This window comes from Gymnogyps californianus, chromosome Z (assembly GCF_018139145.2).
Source record: "Gymnogyps californianus isolate 813 chromosome Z, ASM1813914v2, whole genome shotgun sequence".
NCBI classification, from domain to species: Eukaryota; Metazoa; Chordata; class Aves; order Accipitriformes; family Cathartidae; genus Gymnogyps; species Gymnogyps californianus.
This window is the reverse complement of record NC_059500.1, coordinates 82,168,507-82,187,555: the sequence shown is the minus strand read 5'-3', so window position 1 is coordinate 82,187,555 and position 19,049 is coordinate 82,168,507. Positions and strand designations below refer to the sequence as shown.

Sequence of the window (19,049 nt, the reverse complement as noted above, 5' to 3'; positions counted from 1 at the left end):
GACCGCGGCGCGGCGGCCCCGGGCCGGGCCGGGCCGAGCGGAGCGGAGCAGGCCCGGTCCGCCCGCCGCCGCTCGGGGGCCTACCTCCGCCGCGGCCGCCGTTGCCGGGGCAACGCGGCGGTGCCCGCGCCCCCCGCTCGCCTCCGCCGCCGATTCGCTAAAGACCGCGCCGCCTTTTCCAGGCAGGGGGGACGGCAGGGAAGGAGAAATCGAATGAAGTTAAAGTGAAATAAAAAAAAAATAAAAAACCCAGAAATTTAAAATAAATTGAAAAGTGCGGCCTGCGCCTGCCTGCCCCTTGCGACCCCAGCGTGGCGAATGTGCGGCGGGTCAGGCGCAAGCGAGGGGCCGGGCCGGGCGCTGCAGACGGCGCGGCGCAGCGGAGCGGAGCGGAGCGGTGCGGCGCGGCTATGGCGCTCCTACGGGGTGAGGCTCCTGTCAGCCGCCGGCGGCGGGGCGGGCGGCCCCCGGGCGCCGTGTGGGGGATAGGGGGTCTCTGGCTCTTCAGCGGGAGTGGCGTGGCCGCCAGTCCCTGAGGGGGAGCGGGGCCCGGCCTGGCTCTGTGAGGGCCGGCCGGTCTGGCGGGGAGGCTGGGTCCGGTCTGAGGTAAAGGTGACGGGCGGTGCCGCGGCTGTCCTGGCCGGGGTGGCGGGAGTAGGCCTGGCCGGAGCAGGCCCAGCCTTGGCCGCACGGGCGGCCCGCTTGTATGGGCTCGGAACCCGGCGGCAGCTCGTCTTGTCCGTAGGAAAATCGAAACTGGAGCCTCTGAAGCCGTTCCTCTGCCTCCGGGGGGATTTTCCTCCCCGCTGCCTTGTCCATGCCCTGTCAGCATCCGTGCGATAAACAGCTGGGAAGAAACGGGACCTTTCAAAAAACACTGAGCTGCAGTTAGGTGCGGAGGGTGGAGAAGGGGTACGCGGTCGCAAGCGCCTCTGTTTTGAGGGCTGTTTGAATGTATCTTGAATATACTGTGTGTGACTTTCTGCAGTGCTCAAGCCAGTGGTGGTACAAACAAACCTATAGCAAAGGGTGCGTATACATGTCCAATAACTGGCCATGTTTACGAGCAGTGACTAAGAAGTCACTGGAAGTGACACTTGAAGTGTCAGTGCGTGAAAGTTTGTCACATCCAGCCCCTGCCTGTGTTAGCACTAACAGTGCAGGATAAACTCTCTTTGTAAGTGCCAACAGTTCCTGACAGTGTTTTGCGTAAAGAAGTACTTTATGCTCTGTGTGGTTTAAGTTTTCTGTCTTTTAAAAATGAGATAAATACACCCTTTAATACCTGATCTTGTTTAAAAACAAAATTGAAATTTATTGAAATAGGGCTTTTTATCTGTTTGACGGTGCTTTGCTACTTGACAGACTGTACCTAAATAATAACATATGTGTAAGTTGTGGTCTGAGGTTTCAGTGCCAAAAGCCTGTCTAGTCGGTGTTGCAGTAATTCTGTATTGCTCTACTGAGCTGGATAATACAGAGAGCAGCTTTGCCCATGCTTGTTTGGTGTTAGTTTTCTGTGCCTGTTTCAGGATCTTCTCTCATCTCATGCCACAATGTTTTTCATTCACTGTTCTTGCTCCTTAATTTTTTTGAGGTTAATGATTGTTTTTTAGGCCTTCAAAATAGGATCTGACAAAGAAATATTTTCATACCAAGCGCATTTGAGAAATGTTGGAGGGTTAGAGAATGTTTCAGACCTACAATAGCAGATCCCCATTTGGCAGCAAGTGGTTAACAAAAACAGGTTAAAAGATGTCTTGAATTGAGTGTTTGATAAGGATTCAAAGTGACCTTTGCTTTCTAGCCCCAGAAGTTACCGGATCCCTATGCATTTGGTAGTATTCTGCTCTCATCCAATGTTTATCACCTTGGAAAATTGCAGAGACTCTGGAAGTCTTGCCGTGGTAATGTAGGACAGTACTAATTAATGGAAACTTGGGAAGAGCTGTCAAAGGCCAGAGTCCTTTCTGACTCAGGACTTCAGCCACCCCTTGTTGCCCCTCCTGAAATTCTGTGGAGGGAGTAGCATTTGTAGGTGTCTCTCCAATCAAGCAAAACTAGGCAGGCTCTGGAGTAATATACCCTCAGGGGAATGGCTCTGTGGTGAGCTTAATTCAGCATAACTGAACACAGGTTGTGCTGCTGCTTCTTCTTCCCTTACTGGTTCAGTCTAGCTTTCTCTCTTAGTCTGGAGTTATGTTTTATTGAGCAGCCAGAAGGCAAACTCAGTCACAGAACTGATCGAAATGAAGATTAGCCCCTCATTTTCCGCCGACTCTGGGTTAGTCTTCAGCTACCGCAGTTGTGTGATCTGCTCTGGTTTACGCTTTGGCCCCGCGGTGCTGTTGTGAAGAAGTGGGCAGCAGTGAGCAGCCCCGCTGAAAGAGAGAGAGAGAGAGATTGTTATTGTGAAAGGAAGGTTTAAGGGCAAAGTTCCGTCCTTGCCCCCGGACTGTTTGTTTGTAAGGCAACACGGTGTATGTGATTCAGCAAATAATGTGGATGACCAACCACCTGGCCAAAAGGGAGGAGAACGAGTTCTTTTAGCTGGGTCAGGTCCCTGAGCGGGTCCGCAGCAAAGCCTTGTAATCCGCTATTGTTGGCACAATTTTGGAGGAGACAGAGGGACAGAAATCAGTGGGCAGGAGGAGTGGTGGCAAGATGAGTGTCAAGGCCTGCTTTGCTGCAGGGAAGATAAGCTTAGGAACATGAGATCATCCTTAAAAGAGCTAAGGGTCTTTTTTTTACAAGCTTTGTTAACATTTAATGAAGACTCAAACTTAACATTCCATAAATTATTCTTAATACAATACATTTTGGATAGTTAAATGAAAACTACTGGTCTAAATTTAAATCTGTCACCTGAATACTTAGAGAGTCCAGGGCCTAATTCTGCAGTGACTGTATTGAACACATGTGTGTTTTCCATAAACATAAATCAGTTAGAGCATCCTCACCTCTGTTAAAAAAACTTGTGGGGGTTCACACCTTGTGTCTGTTAGTAGTTTTCAGCTTTTTTGGAAAAAATTCATACAACCAAAGTAAAAAATGTTCAGTCAATGGATTAAGAATTGTTTTGGATTAAATTGAATTACTTGCTGGTATCAGTTGAATGATGATTAAATGAAGAGTGAAAAAACGATGATGGATATAGCATACACTGTGTGTATACAGGGGGTCGGTTCCGGGCATTTGTTCCAAACCTGGGTACAGGACCTTCCCCGCGGTACCAGCTTTGGTACTTTTCAGACCTCTGAATATACAGAGGCCTCTTGAGATATGTATTTTTAATGACTGTGGTGTTCCCTCTACACTTAAAAACCTGAAGGGTGGGCTTTTTGGATGTATAATAGTTAGCAGCTATTTATTCCTTTGAGGAAATAAATTCTGCTTCTCACAGTTTTTGAATAGTTGTCATGTCAGCACTACATTTTAAGGGAGCAGCAGTAGCGAGCTTAGCAAAGACTTCTTTTTAAGGTCTTCCAGGTACCCCAGACAGAAGCCCATGGGCAGCATCGGGGTGTGAGGGTGTTACTCTATTTTGCTATCTTCATGGCTTTGAGAGCCACATTGTGTTTCGTGTTCATCCCTATCCTTGAAGCTGCAATTCCTGCTTAGTCTACTTCAGGGTATTTCCTAAATGATCTTCTGAGCATATTCGTTGCCTGTTTCAGATCCCAGCATTGTGTTCAAGTCCTTGTCAGTGGAGCAAGCTTGACCTTCACCAGTTTGGCAAGTCCCTTTCTATAAATCAGGCAGCCTGGGATCCAAATACGTGAGAGACAGAGGAGCACCCTCTCTCTGACAAACCAGCCAAAGAATATGGATCACACGGCCTCTAACAGAAGACCTGAAAACAGTGTTCATGAGCAGCTTAATGAACAGGCATTTTCATTTGCTTTCATTCTTCTATCTGTATATATCCTTCCAGTGTTACTTAAAATAACTGTAGGTGCTTCATGGCAGCTGTAGAAAAGGGGTGTGTGAGCTCTCTTGTTCAACTGGGGGAAAGTTCACAGCCTGCCTCCCACTTGTTTCTGCACACAGAAGCAGAGAGCCGCTGTGACAGGCAGGCAGTAGATGTTCGGTTTCGTTCAGAGACAGCTTCTCCCAAGCTGAAATTCATATAGACTACTTCTGGCCAATGCATTTGTACACAAGCGCTTGCACACGCTCTCCTGTCTATTGAAAACTGGATTTTCTTCTCAGAAACTGGGAGGCTGATGCAGTTTACATGACCTATATAAGTCTGGAAATAGCATGAAGTTTTTGATTAAGGAATGTTTTTCCTCTTAAGTGAAAGGAATCAAAGTTAAAATGCATATAAAAAGGTTTTTTGTTTTGCTTTATTGTTTTGGGTTTTTTTTTCTTTGTGAAAACTGTTTCAGAGTATAAGCCGGAAATCTGCTGATTTTTCGAGGATGAGGGAATGGCCTCATTGTTTTTTAAAAGAACTGTTGCTCATCTGATCATTTCGGAGGTGTCCAGTCTGGGATTTCATGGATGTTACTTTCATGCTTTTAGTACACTAGCACTAATGTCTGATGTGATGTGGCAGCCTCCTTTGTCCACCTGGTATCCAAACTATCTGTTTTTTTCAAACCTCTTTGTGGAAAGGAGGTATTTCTGGAATCTTCAGAGCTTTTCTTTCTGACCATTAATTCTGCATACCTTCCCGGTCTAAAGCATTGCTATGTCTTATTCATTTTGAACTGTGTGGGTTCACGTTGCCTATATTTACAAAGCTTCTTGTGAATTTAGGACGGTATCCAGTTGAGGCTGACTTGGTGATTTTCTGTTTGTTAGATTCTGCACATCTGGATAATTCTTGCTTCTGTTGCAGGTGTATTCATTGTTGCAGCGAAGCGAACTCCTTTCGGGACCTATGGAGGTTTGTTGAAGGACTTCACAGCCACCGATCTGACAGAACATGCTGCTCGAGCTGCGCTGGCTGCTGGCAAGGTCTCTCCTGAGATCATTGACAGTGTCATTGTCGGCAATGTCATGCAGGTTGGTAGCATGGGAAAGGTACTAGTCAGTGATGATTTCAGTCGTCTCCTTCGGTGTGGTCCTATAGATAGTTACCTCTGTTTTGCAGCCAAGAATAAACGAAAGGGGTGGAAATGAAATGGGTAAGTAGCGTTTGTAGTGTAGTGGTTCCTGTTCATGTTTAAGGGACATACCCTGCATAATTTGTGATATTATTGGGAGCAAGGCTTAGCTTTCTTTTTTTTACTACCAAAGGTAGTTTAACCTAGGACAAGCTGATCTTCTAAAAAATGTGGATTCATTAAATGGTTAGTTGCTAATCCCTGGTACGTTCTTCCTATTTTAATGACTTGAGCTGTGTAACTCAATGATCAGTGGGTTTTCACTGGATTGTATAAAACCCTTTCTTTCTGGAGACTGTAACTGATTTGAGCCCATTTCCCTTGAGTTTTCTATAGAATTTTTTTGAGTGAATATGAGTTTACTTTGAGCTGGAAGGATGCATACCTTGATTGGCAGAGACATTTGGACAATCGTATCTTTTCCAAAGAGTTTCTGATATAGATGCTATTGTATGCAGAGCACCAGCATTACAAAACTGCAGTTATCCACATATCTAGAGTAGGGTCTTTCTTTTAGGCAAGACAGCAAAGAGCATTTCTGGTTTTGTTTTGTTTTGTATTCTGATTCACCATTATTAAGGGTAGGCAGTCTTATTTTGCACTGAGTGTTTCAAGGGTGCAGAAGAAACAAATAACTGAGGACTTGCATGGTAAGTGAAGAACCGTGCAGTATTCCTTCTTAAGGATTTTCAGCCAAAAGAGTAGCTTTTGATTCTTCTGTCTCCTACAGCTACCATCTCGGCTTCTTTTATGCCATTTTTTAGGTATTGTAAGAACTGTTTGTGGCCTAGAAAAAAAAAATTGCTGCATCCAAATCTCTTGTAATGCTTTCACATAAATAATAGCATTCTCCTAATAAAAAAATGTCTTTTCATGTTGAAATTATATTTCTTTTCCTTTGCATCATACTTCCCCATCCCAATAGATTTTCTTTTTTTGGTCCTGGATTCCTTTTAAGTATTATTTGATTTAAGTTTAAATAATTACAAATGTATGACTGTTTTAAACTCCCCTTCTTCAGGGAGTTTACACTTCCCCTTTACACTTCACACTTCCCCTTGTGTGTATGCTGTTTTGAAAATAAAGGATAAGGGAAAATATAAGACTATTAAGTTGCTGACTTCAGTCGTAACATCTGTAGTACCATTTTTGGCCTGATGCCTAGCTTTTATGACACAGAGTTTCTTTAAAATACATATTAAGACATTGGCCCTTTTTGATCATATAGGATGGTGGTTTTTTGAAGTGAATCAAAGTGCTTCTTATGACTAGTAGGATTTCTGTGGAACATACACTATCTTCTGTCAGTGATGCAATTACACCGTTCTGACTTTTCATCAAGACTTTTACTTTCCGAAGAAATGAGAGTGTAACAAAACCTCCTATTTTTTCTGTCTGCAGAGCTCCGCAGATGCAATCTATATTGCAAGACATGTTGGTTTACGTGTGGGAGTTCCTGTCCCAGTTCCAGCCCTCACTGTCAACAGACTTTGTGGCTCTGGTTTCCAATCCATTGTCAGTGGATGTCAGGTACAAAGCTCTTTTTTTTTCTGCATTAGTTGTAATCTTTATCACACTGTTAACATGAGAGACGAGATGTGCGTACAAACATGTACTTTGTGTTTAGGATGAGTCTTAACATGGATTTTTAGCTACCACTGGTAGAGACTTTCTGTTGTCCTGCGTGGTTTTGTGCAGGAGTTCAGCCTTCACAGTGCCATTTTTTTGTGGTTGGTTTTAAAAATCATCATTGTAGCTATTTAGAGTTTAATATGAGGAATGCAACAAGTGTTAGCCAGTGAAATAGAGCTCAGCTGTGCAATAGTTGCATTTGGTGATCCTGTTTGTATGAATTGGAATTACTGGGCATCAGAACCACAACAGGAGGCTTTCATCTTTTGATCATTGTTTATATTTTCACCTAGCTAGCTGTGTAAGCAGCAACCTGTGCTTTTTAAGTGCGTTTTTGTTCAAAGATCCAAACCCCCTCACGGGTTAGAGAATTTATAGCGTCACTTTTTTTAAAATAGAAGAAAATCAACTTCTCTTTGAGCAGTTGGCCAAAACCACTGAGTAAGATGGTACAGTGGTACAGTGATTTTTATTTCATTTGTTCATACAGACCAGTGGTCTATGACTAGCAGTGGTCTAGACTTTACAAAATTAAAGGGTATTTTATTAATATTTGAGCAACCACGTAGTTGTTTTGTTTTGTTGGGTGTTTTTTTTTTTTTTAAAGTTCCCATTGGCTAAAGAATTATTTTAGGTCTGATCCTCTAGAGGAAAAAATGTGGAAGACAACGTAGAGTTAAGGTTACATGTTTACAGTAATATCCGTCTGACTCTTTTTTTTCTAGTGCTTTCTGCAAAGGCTATACACACATTGGTCTACACTGAAAAAATCTGTTGGAGAATTTGACCACTTATATCGAAAGTATGGTTGTGAGGTCTTTTCCAAAGATGGCATTTCATCAATGCAGCTAATGTTTCTGTGTTTCTCTGGCACACAACAAAGCTGCAGCTTCTATTCTGAGCTGCTTAAATGTACACAAAGTTTTTGGTAACTATAGGAAGCATCTGTATTACTACAAATCAGTCCTACTAGTTATTAACTGGTCATCTCAAATGCATATCAAGATAATTTCATCTGCTTCCATTCCAGTACACAAATAACCTTAACTGTCCAACTGAGTGAATCATTTTAAGGAAGCAGAATTTTTGAATGGTGTGATGGTGCGTTTAGGAATTAAGGCTTTTATGTTCTGTGCACTTTGCCAATGACGAATTAGTGTGTTTTGGGGGTTTCTTTTGGCAGCTTACCTGGCTAATGTTTTCTAAAATGATGTCCCATTGTTTTAGAATCGTAAGGTCTAGTTTCAGGCTTTGAGGTTTAATTTGTGTTCCTTTTGAGAAGATTGGGAGCTCAGGAAAAAAAAAAACCTCAACCGTCTGTGAACCTAACTACACAAGCATGCAGATACTTAATGGCCTTGTTCCTCTGTCCTGTCATGTGTGTGCACCCACATTCTCTTCCTCCCTCATTGATATAATCATTCCTTGCTGAAAGGAGGAAGAAAGAACATGTAATGAAAGAGACAGACCCCAATCTTAATAGAAGGGTAAACCTTTCATAAATATACACATGGCTAAGCTTGAATTCATTCTCTGTGTGTGGCTTTGTAGGTGACGAGGTCTTTTTCTAAAACAGTTGTTACTGTCTTACAAAACCAGCAAACTAAATCCTAGATCTGTTTTGTTTTTCTGTTAACAGGAAATTTGCCTTAATGACTCAGAAGTTGTTCTGTGTGGTGGAGCTGAAAATATGAGCCAGGCTCCTTATGCAGTTCGAAATATTCGATTTGGAACCAGACTAGGAGCAGAACTCAAGGTCTAGTACTTTCTTTTACTTTTTTTTTTTCCTCTGAATAAAGTCATGTTTACAGAGCAACGTAAAGTATCAGGCCTGTAGACACTATACCCTTGCAAATGAAATGATTGGAGATTAGATCCGGATTTAGTTGTTCAAAGCATTTATCCAATATTCAACATTATCAAAACAGTAGGTTCAGGCAATTTCGTTAAGCATGCCAGTTTTCTAGCTTTTCCAAAACCATATTTGAATTCCTCTTCCATGTTAAATATATCAATAAACTCTTAGACACAAAACTTGGTTCGCTTGGTACATCCCATCGAAGTACTGTATATAATATAAAAACTTGTCAGAGGCTGTGAAATAGAGGCATACACAGTTTAGGTAAAGCTAGTATGGCTAGCGATGGGTGGAGAGACTGGTAAAGAACATGTATACCTCCAAGTTGTAAGCATCTCTTAGTTTTAAAGTGGAAACTTGAAGTTAAATCCATTGACAGATACGTTAATTTACATTTTCTTCTGAAGATAATCCTTAGCGAATACTGTGGGAAATTTGCAGCAGGATTCAGTTCTGCTTTGGTAATTACCGTTTACTCAGTGGACCATAACCAACATCAAAATGCTAAATTAACGTATTTCAGTGTTTCAGCCCTTTGTTTTTTCTACGCTGTTTTTCCGTTGTGAAGGTGGTGAATATGAAGTGTGCTTGACTCTGTTCTGTGAATCTTGTGTGGCACTGTGACTAAGCCTCAGTTCCTACAGAGAACACCTTCACGAGGTTGCTGATACACTGAGTCTCCATAGGTGCCACTGGGTTCTTATCACGAAGATAATTGAATTACACAGTTGCAGGTGAATGAGTGGTTTATCTTGCGGAACTTTACTGGTGACAGAGAGATGACAAAACCCAGCTGGACTGACTGGGCTTGCCTTTATCAGGCTAAGTGAAGTTAGACTTGGCTATTTTCTCACCTGAGATGTTTTACCAACAGAAACCTTTGGCTCAAGTACGGTCATTTTACCTGACAGTGGAGAAGGAGCCAGAGAATGAGTAGGCTGCTGTGCCTTTTCACAGTTCCTCACTTTTCCTTCTTGGTAACCAGAAAGACAGGTGTGTTTTCTCGTAGGTCTCTAATAAATAATTCCTGCAGCAGTGTAATACACTGAAGTGCTAAGAATCATAGGCTTTTCCGAAACCTCTCAGGGCCACATGTGAGTGGAAAGAACCACACTAGAGCAAAAGGTAGATTAACTAAAATAACACACAAGAACTTGCATACTGTTTTGCAGTGTGTTTGTTCTAATTTAAATAAAATATCTGTAGATAACCTGAGTTAATTTTACAAAGAGACATTAGTTTCCAAGAGACTGCTGAATAATTAGAAACTGTCAATAATAAATGTTAATATTGCTGTGCTTTATAGTTTTCTTTTCATTATGTTCCATGCAGTTGGAAGACACGTTGTGGGAAGGTCTAAGAGATACGCATGTTAAAATACCTATGGCAGTTACAGCTGAAAATCTGGCTGAAAAATACAACATCACGCGAGAGGACTGTGACCGATACGCATTCAAAACGCAACAGAGATGCAAAGCTGGTTAGTAAATTTAGGAATGGAAGTGTTTATATGATACTAGTTTCAAATCTAGTCAGTTTTTAGCATCGATTCAAAGTGTTTTTAAGTTTTGTGTAGCTTGTGCATCTTGGTGTAATTTGTCTTTTGATTTGCAGGTACTGCAATTCATGCTTTTGTTTGCCCTGTGATACAAGTAGCCCGCTCCTAGGGGGTTTGACTTTGAATATACCGCGTCAGGTGTTGTGCCTATCCGCAGGTTAAGTAACGAGCCCCTTTCCGCTGGCTTGCTGCGTCTTCCTAGTGGACATTCAGTAGCCGTTGAGGCAGCAAATGCCGTCGGCCTGTCAGATGTCACCTCCTGCCTGAACAGGATTCATGTTCATGAATGTAGCTTGTTGATGCCCCTTTGGTGGGATGCCTTGCCCTTGTCTTCCCTGCGGCAGAGCAGCATTGTGCCAGGCATGCCTGACTCCCCTCCTTTCTTTCCTCTCCACTGCAGAACAGTCCTCTCCCACAGCGACCCACATCCTTCTTGCATGCCAGCGTGTGCTATAACTGATCTAAATCTTTTTTCTTTCTTTTGCAAATCATATGCTATTCTACAGCCCTTGAACAGTTAGAGCAGATGGAATCTGAAGAAGGGGTATTTGTTCAGGACCTGTGTTTCAACTGTTCTGTGGGTGGTTTACATGGCCAAAGCCGTAATTCAGAGGCATTGGGTTACTGTGAAATTGATTGATAGTGTAAACAGGACGGTGTGCCAAAAGCCAGTAGAATACGTAGTGGTTGTCCTGGGACTTCAACATACGTTGCAACCTAAAGGTGAACGTAAGCAGCAAAGATCTAAGCATACTTTTAGATTCTAATGATGGTGCTTTTTAACAGCTGCTACTCTTGAAGGAAGATTTTCTGGTTTTTTCAGTGGGCGTAGCAGTGCTTTTTGTAACTTTTCTCAGTCGTGTGTTACCTTCCCTGCTGATCTTGTTAGCTAACTGCTGCCATTCCTGGAGCCTTTGCTAGAAACTGTGCCCCTGAAGAGGCTTTTGCTTCTTTCTTGTTTTCTAGGATTTTGCCTTGCTGTTTTTATTTCTACTTGTTATGACCAGTTCATCTTATTGCACACTAAAGAGAGAGTCCTGTGGCTAATCAAGAAAGAAAAAGATTTTGTAGAATTCATTGAGAAAGTTCAGAGGTGGCTAAACAACATCAGATATGGCAATTTCAGTGTCTTAGTTTTAAATCCCTTAGAGTTGCATTTGTGGAATGACTTGAAGTGGCTGGGAGTCTTGGCTCAGTTATGGGAGATAGGAGCTGTTTTGGTTTCAAATCTGTGTGTTCACATCAACATTGTGGACACAAAAGGTAGCGTTTAGTTGCCTGAATATTGGCGTCTAATGTCATCTTAGGTGACGTGGCCAGATGCTCTTCTGGGCTTCTTAGATATCTACAATGTCTTGAATTGTCTCAGGTTGTTTAGGCAGCTGAACCCCATTCTAAGATCGTGACTTGACTGTGAGATCCTGTGGAGGAGCACCTTGGACAGGATTTTAATTGATATACAATAGCTTATGCTGGTTATCAACAGAGAAAATGTGGTTCAGGATTTTTTCCCACGTTCCTCTCTGAGTGAGATTTACAGCTTCTTGGCCCTCTGATAAGTGACAGAGCTGTGGAATAAAGCAAAAAACCAGGGATATATACCAAAAATAAATCTAGTGGTTAAAAAAAAGAAGAGTTCAGTTATTTAAAGCTGAAATAACACTTTAATATTTGAGACTTTCCTTGGAGAAGTTTGAGAATGTATTTGTAGAGTTTTTGCCCAGTTTCTAAAAAAAACAAACAGTAAAACACTAACCAGCCTATTTAAACAAAATAAAGCATAAACAGTACTGTCCCTGAACTCTTGGTTAAAAGAGAGCAAAAGTTGTGTGCACATGAGAATAGGATTATTGGTCGTGCTGCTCAGTCATCTTGGTATTTTTATCAGTCCGTTTATTTTCTTTTTGTGGTTGCAGCTCATGATGCTGGTTACTTTAGTGCTGAGATGGCACCAATAGAAGTGAAAACAAAAAAGGGGAAAGAAAGTATGCAAAAGGATGAGCACCCAAAACCCCAGACCACTCTGGAACAATTGGCAAAACTCCCGTCTGTCTTTAAAAAGGATGGAACGGTGACTGCTGGGAATGCTTCAGTGAGTATATCAAAGCCTTGGGTTGTGAAAGTGTCACCTCTAAGGTTCTCCAAATTTATTGTCACTGTATTTATGTCTTACTGAGCCACCTTTGGCTGTCAACGGTGTCTCCTGACGAAAATGATTTCTAATTCTGCAGTTGAATGCCGCTGATTGACTGTTCCAGCCCCAAGATGGCAGGGGATCCTTCAGTCTGCTCCTATGTCCTAATATTTGGTTCTGTGGATTGTCACTGTTCTTTTAGTGAGGCATTGACACTTCCTCATCAGCCTTGAATTATGCAGTTGATACCTGCAGTGGCTGTGCAGAATTAGCCATGCTACTTTCTTTTGGGGGCAATGATTACTGAACATTTGCTTTACAGATCATGCATTATATTTGTGGGCATGCTGCTGCTGCTCATCTTTGTACCATAATTAGTATCCTCTGTAGTCCAAACCACATTTTGCTCTTACCCAGAGTAGACTTGGTGTCGTGGTTTAACCCCAGCCAACAATTAAGCACCACGCAGCCACTTCCCCCTCCCCCCTCCCAGTGGAGTGAGGAGGAGGAAAGGAAAAAAAGAAGTAAAACTTGTGGGTTGAGATAAGAACAGTTTAATAACTAAAGTAAAATATAATACCAACAACAGTAATAATGAAATATAATAATAATAATAGTAATTAAAAGGAATATAACAAAAAAAGGAGGGGGGGAAGGAAAAAAAGAAACAGTGATGCACAATGCAGTTGCTCACCACCCGCTGACCGATGCCCCAGCAGCGATCCGCCCCTTCCGGCCAACTCCCCCCTGTTTATATACTGGGCATGAAGTTCCATGGTATGGAATAGCCCTTTGGCTAGTTGGGGTCAGCTGTCCTGGCCATGCTCCCTCCCAGCTCTTTGCACCCTGCTTGCTGGCAGAGCATGGGAAACTGAAAAGTCCTTGCTTAGGATAAGCGCTACTTAGCAACAACTAAAACATCAGCGTGTTATCAACATTATTCTCACACTAAATCCAAAACACACCAGCTACTAGGAAGAAGTTAACTCTGTCCCAGCTGAAACCAGGACACTGGGTGCTTAGCCGCATGTCATTACGGACTGTTCCTCTTACAGTCATTATCTTAATCAATTGATTAATGTTCTTTGGGCCAGAAGGACCACTGTGATTGTATAATCTGAATTCCTGCCTAAAATAGATCATAGCCACAGTAAGTATGGGCGTCTGCAAAGTATCTTTTATAATTAATAGTACATACATTATCCAATATTAATAGGGTTCTTGCAAGTCTCCAGAATGATGTTTCCAGTGTAAGGGAGACTTTAAGTGGCAAAAAAGCGTTTTACTTTTCTAAAACATTGAAATTAATTAAACAGCTATATTTAACTTTCTTTCACAGTCCACAGAATAGTGAAAGATTGTGGTTTGTTGTTTTGAATAAACACCAGTACAATTGTCTGTTAAACGTTAATAATAAGGTCTTGGACTCAAGCTTTTTTTTTGAGGGGCATATTTAGTTTAAAGTGTGGAGGGGTTTTGTTTGTTTGTATTTTCTCCACTAAGAATGCTTTCCTCTCTTATTGCAAGGGGGTGTGTGATGGAGCTAGCGCAGTCATCGTTGCCAGTGAATCCGCACTTAAAAAGCACAGTCTTACTCCTCTGGCAAGAGTAGTAGCATATCACTCAGCTGGCTGTGACCCTTCCATAATGGGCATTGGTAAGTTTGCAGTAAAGCACATTATTTTATAGCATCAAGCAGCATTAAAATATTCTTGTGTTGGGCATTCTAAAGGAAAGAAAGAGAGGCTGCAGTGTGCTGAGACTGGTAGCGCTGAAGACGTTTGTGTGGCTTACTACAGAGAGGCTGTCCATTCCACTGCATCAGTCCATCCCTCTTATGCAGAGGGACTGACTTACTCCTCAGTTTGGCTGAAAGGGTATGTGTGGTGCCTGACCTATAGCATTAGCACTGAACTATAGTCCCCCAGGCACCTTTTTTTGGTCCTTTTTTACTCTCTCTGTTAGTAAGTCAAGAAAATAGGTACTCTTTCAATGTTTTTTTAAAACCAGTTTTCTCCTGAAATTCACTTCAGTTTCGTGTAAGCTTTAAATCCCATTATTAAATGGGTAACTATGAGTTGTCTTCCTCACTTCTTGCTGAAGGAGTATTGGCTATGCGTACACCTTTCAGCAGTTACTCAGTTGCTCAAGCTAAGACTGGATTCCAGGATGCACATCTGTTCAGGTATTATTTTGGCAAACCAACTACTTCTCTTTTTTTGTTAGTCCCATATTTCACGCTTCCTAATCAAGTAGCTGTTAACACAAACAAACCCTCAAAGCCAGTCCAGACACCCCAGGATTTTTCCCTTCTGTTTAGTTTGTAGACAGCATTGTATCCCAGCATCGCTTTTCCTTTCTGCCATTCTGTTCAGAGAAGTCATTGTTGACTGGTTCCATGTGTCAGTAGAAATGCAAATGAAGCATTGTCAGATTTGTTTTCTTGATCAGACTATCTGACTAACACAACCTTCAAAGCAAATGTAGAGGGAGGGTTTCTTTCGCTAGACTTCCTGCTGTCATTATGCTTTCTAAACTAGCCCATTCTTTCTAGGTCAGGCAACTCTTTTAGCTTGTTTAAAAACTTCATAAATCATATGGAGAAGCAGTTAGTATCCTAACTCCTTAACACCACAGCTTGTCCCCAGCAACTCAAAAAGACCAGATGAGATTCATCGACATGACAGCAACAGATCTGAGAACAGGAGCTCAGACTGAGCAACTGCCCTTTCACATACTGATAGTGATAGGGAGTCCTGCCTCACAATGTCTAGTGAGACAATTCATTATTTAAAAAAACAGAAGAAAGAGAGGGGAAAAAAGTCTACTTGGCTGTCATTAATGGTCTTTGTATTGTCCACATGAGACCCTCCCATTACTCTCACGCGTAACGGGCATACTAAAATCCATCCGTAATGAGATGCATTTAGAGTCTAGTATTAAGCTGCTTGAGGCTTTCTAATAATCCACTGAGCTTTGAACTGGGCCTTTTCTTCTTTTAATTTTTCTGTCTCTTCGGTCATTTACATATTTTTATGGTTTTTTTTCTTTAAGCTATGAGTTGTCAACACCAGTTTTTGGTAGTGAGATAGCATTTAGGATTGTTAACATTTTAGGATTGGGTTTTTTTGTCTAATGATCAGCTGCCATCTAGCATTTCCTACAAGCACATATCTAATTAACCCTTTCAAATTCTCTTTGAGTGTCTCTTCCCTTAGGTAGCTGTGCTTTCAGATTAATCTCCGCTAGTGGATTATACCAGGTCGTAGATGTCAGCTTTCTTCCAGAGAACAGTTTTATTGCCAAACTCGATAATATTCTCAAAAAAAAAAAAAATAGATCTTACTGGCTTCAGCTGGCTGGGACTTGGGTCCAACGGAACATTTTATTGTTAGTTTTTTTGACTAGAAGATTTTCAGGTAAATTACATTAAGAACACCAAAACAACAACACCCATAACTAAACACATGACCAGCAAACTCCAGAACAGCCTGCCTTTTTCTTTTTTGTTTACCTGGAGGCTGCAAGTTATGAGGAAAGAATAAGCTGAACCAAGAGTACTGGGAAGGATAATGCCTCAAAACTGTCGTGAAGTTGTTTTATTTGGCTGGGGACTGTCAGTTCTCTTGACTTGAAAGCTATGCGTGTGTTTACCAACATACCTGTGCAGCAGTAATGACACTCCGAACTTTCCGTGGCAGCGTGTTGAGGAGACTGCCAAATAGTTTTGAGATTTAGGAGTTCTCTTACCAGCTAATAAAGCAGGTGAGTGGCATATCCAGAATTCACTGGCTGCACAGAGGCTCATGGGAGGGGATCTGATGAGGCTTTATGAAGCTATCCTATGTATAACATGTTTATAAGCCTTTATTTATTTATTTTTTTATTTAACTAACTGCATACAATTTCCAAATAGGCCCTGTACCTGCAATTACCGAGGTTCTAAAGAAAGCAGGCTTGACCCTGAAGGACATGGATTTGGTAGAGGTAAGGAGTTTTAACATGAACAGTGAGGTTACTCCTGATCTTTTTAGCAGAAACATTCCACTCATACGTGTAGCCCGTCATCACAAGGTAGGTGTTTCTGCATGTCTGGAGCCCACCTGTCTTAGCTCGCCTGCCTGACCTCTCTCCATCTAGTTTCTGCCACACAGTTGCACAGTCATGACAAAAATCTCAGGCATGTGGAAATTGAAAATGGCGTGATAGCATTCCATGGGGGGAAAAAAAAAAAATGCTCATGTGACATGAAGTTTTACTCTGTTGGCTGGGCTGTTAATGTTTGAAGTCGGTCACACTTCTCCATTTATGAGCAAGGCCATTTTTTGTCGGAGCAATAGGCTCTTCACGAACACACTGCACCCGAATATACCACGCCTTTTTTTTATAAAATATACTACATACTTGCTTTGTATCACACGTGCCAGAAGGATTTGAATTTACATTGAGTTGGCCTGACAATTTGTATGTTGTCTGAGTGCGCTTTTATAAACATGATGTTTAATACTTTTCTCAAAACGACCTGGAGACGAAGCGTACTTCGTTTAATCTTGTGTGCACACGTGCTGGTGAAAGCTTGTGTGGAAAGTCGGACGTGAACAGTTGTATTGTTTCTATGGTGTTTTAGGTGAATGAGGCGTTTGCACCTCAGTATCTAGCTGTCGAAAAAGTTTTGGGCCTTGACCCTGAAAAAACCAATGTCAACGGAGGTGCCATCGCTATAGGTCATCCTTTGGGTGCTTCAGGATCACGGATCACAGCTCATCTGGTTCATGAATTAAGGTATGTACGTAGCCAATAGCTGCTGGTAGTGAATGCAATGCTGATGTATTTACACCTGCAAAAGATTTTTAGCATGGATACTGTGTGACTAAAATCTTCCAGTCGACTGGCTTAAAACTCTCCTCACTGAAGTGTACCACTTTCTGTACGAATTTGTTACCTTTGTGCTGTAGTCCAGGTCCTGCAGCTTGCCTCATATTCCATTCTGTTGTCATTACAGGATTTTTTGCTTCCTCTAGATCTGATCCAAGCCCACAGTAGTCAGTGGGAAGGTTTCCTTTATTGAAATGGCCTTTGAGCAAAGCCTGTTCTTTTCATAACAGGGTGGATTTAAAAGGCTTTGTCGTCACCTTCTTTCTCCTTTAGTTCATTTTCAGAAATTTTGACTCTTTTTGGCTTGCTTGATGTGCTTGGCACCATTTTAATCTGGATTTTCCTTTGTTTTTTCCCCTCAGGGCAGAAATCACTGTATCTTCTTGCTTGTACTTGCAACACTATATTAGCGTTCAACCGTAAAGCCTCAGTTAATTTGCACCTTGCAGAAAACTGTTTCTTGGAGTGTGGCTGTAGAAAACTTAGCTTTTAAAAACTACCTTAGCAATAAAACTGTATTTTACTTGTGCCATTCTTGTTATGTGTTGAAACCACAAGTATCCCGTAATGTCATTCCTTGCCATTTTGTATTCCTAAGAACAATATAACGTACCATCTTTTAGATGGCAAAAGACTCAGACCTGCAACTCCTTGTTTTTCTACAGAAATATTTCAACATCAGTTGAGGCTTCATGATATTTTTCTAGAAAAAGAACATACACATTCTAAAACGTCATCTTTAGCAGTACCTAGTTGATAGCTAGTTTCCTTTCATAAAATCAGGACAATAGCTACTACGGTTTCATAAATGGAAATAATTTTCACTGTTACTTTTTCTGTACAGGCGTCGTGGCGGGAAATACGCGGTTGGGTCAGCTTGCATTGGCGGTGGACAAGGTATTGCTCTTATCATCGAGAACACAGCCTGAGAGATTCTGGAGACTGCAGTGTTACCCAGATTACTAATTCCCTGAGAAACTTCTGCCTTTTGTGACAATACAGCATCACTACCTGCCTTCGTTTTGTGCCATTCCTGCAAGGTAAAGGAATAGCTGAGAAGTCTGAATTCTGAACAAAAAGATTCATTAATGTCTTTCTAAGTAAAGGAAGTATAACATCGATATAATTTCACACTGATGAAGTATTTTCTAAAAGCCTCTTTTCAATCAAAGTTAATGTATTTCTGTAGGCAAAATCCTTATCATTTCCTGAGGAAATTGCCTGTCAAACTTTCACCAAACCTGCCTTAAAATAGCAGTCAGTGCAGCTTTTTAAGCAAGTATTGCTTAAACTATTCTTATTTCAGCTACTGCTGCTGTCTGGCACATGTGCCTCTTTTATCATTAGGAAATGTGAAAATTTAATTGGAGACCTTCTGAAGTATATACTGATTGTAGACTGATGGCTATAGCCTGTACCCTGCTGTTTTGCAAGGGAAAAGAAAATGAGTGAAAGCCGAAATTTCCATTGTGCCTCCCAAAAGAACAATAAATATAACAGAAAAAAGGGCTTGGTGTTCATTCGTTTGTTTGTTTATTTCAAAAGTAAATCACTGTGAGAATTGTTACTTTTGGTAAGTCAATGTTTGTTTTTGGAGAGACTGTTTTTCCTGGCCGAGGAATAAGTGGTGTTTACTAGGTAGTTTCTAGAGAACTCTAGCAAATCTGCCAGGCTCCCAAGAAGGGGGGTAGTTGCATCTAACTGCGTTGCTGCATGGTAACTGCATACACACAACAACTCATTTCTTAACTTCGTCTGTAGTGTCACCCGTATCTCTTGGGTCACTTGATGTGGTGCTGTTCTTAGCTAATTTGAGAAGTACACATCTGAGCAAGTTGTCTTGCCTCTCACAGGTGGTGGAGTTCAAGTTCTGAATCA

The 19,049-nt window shown here is 41.6% G+C and overlaps 1 protein-coding gene across 1 annotated transcript; it reads left to right on the top strand.

Annotated features, from left to right (window-relative positions):
* The first annotated feature begins 374 nt into the window (after window positions 1-374).
* ACAA2 (acetyl-CoA acyltransferase 2) lies at window positions 375-18,672 on the top strand. Its single transcript, XM_050912822.1, has 10 exons — window positions 375-426; window positions 4,847-5,013; window positions 6,516-6,644; window positions 8,386-8,502; window positions 9,937-10,084; window positions 12,079-12,254; window positions 13,824-13,953; window positions 16,213-16,283; window positions 16,924-17,078; window positions 18,016-18,672. The coding sequence occupies exons 1-10, from the start codon at window positions 411-413 to the stop codon at window positions 18,098-18,100; spliced, it is 1,194 nt and encodes a 397-aa protein (XP_050768779.1). The 5' UTR covers window positions 375-410; the 3' UTR covers window positions 18,101-18,672.
* Window positions 18,673-19,049: the final 377 nt, after the last annotated feature.

What these genes read in the sequence shown, in the direction of transcription:
- ACAA2 (XM_050912822.1), top strand. An exon ending in GCAACAGAGATGCAAAGCTG is followed by an intron (nt 10,085 to 12,078) that starts GTTAGTAAATTT and finishes TTGTGGTTGCAG; the next exon opens with CTCATGATGCTGGTTACTTT. An exon ending in TGACTGCTGGGAATGCTTCA is followed by an intron (nt 12,255 to 13,823) that starts GTGAGTATATCA and finishes TCTTATTGCAAG; the next exon opens with GGGGTGTGTGATGGAGCTAG.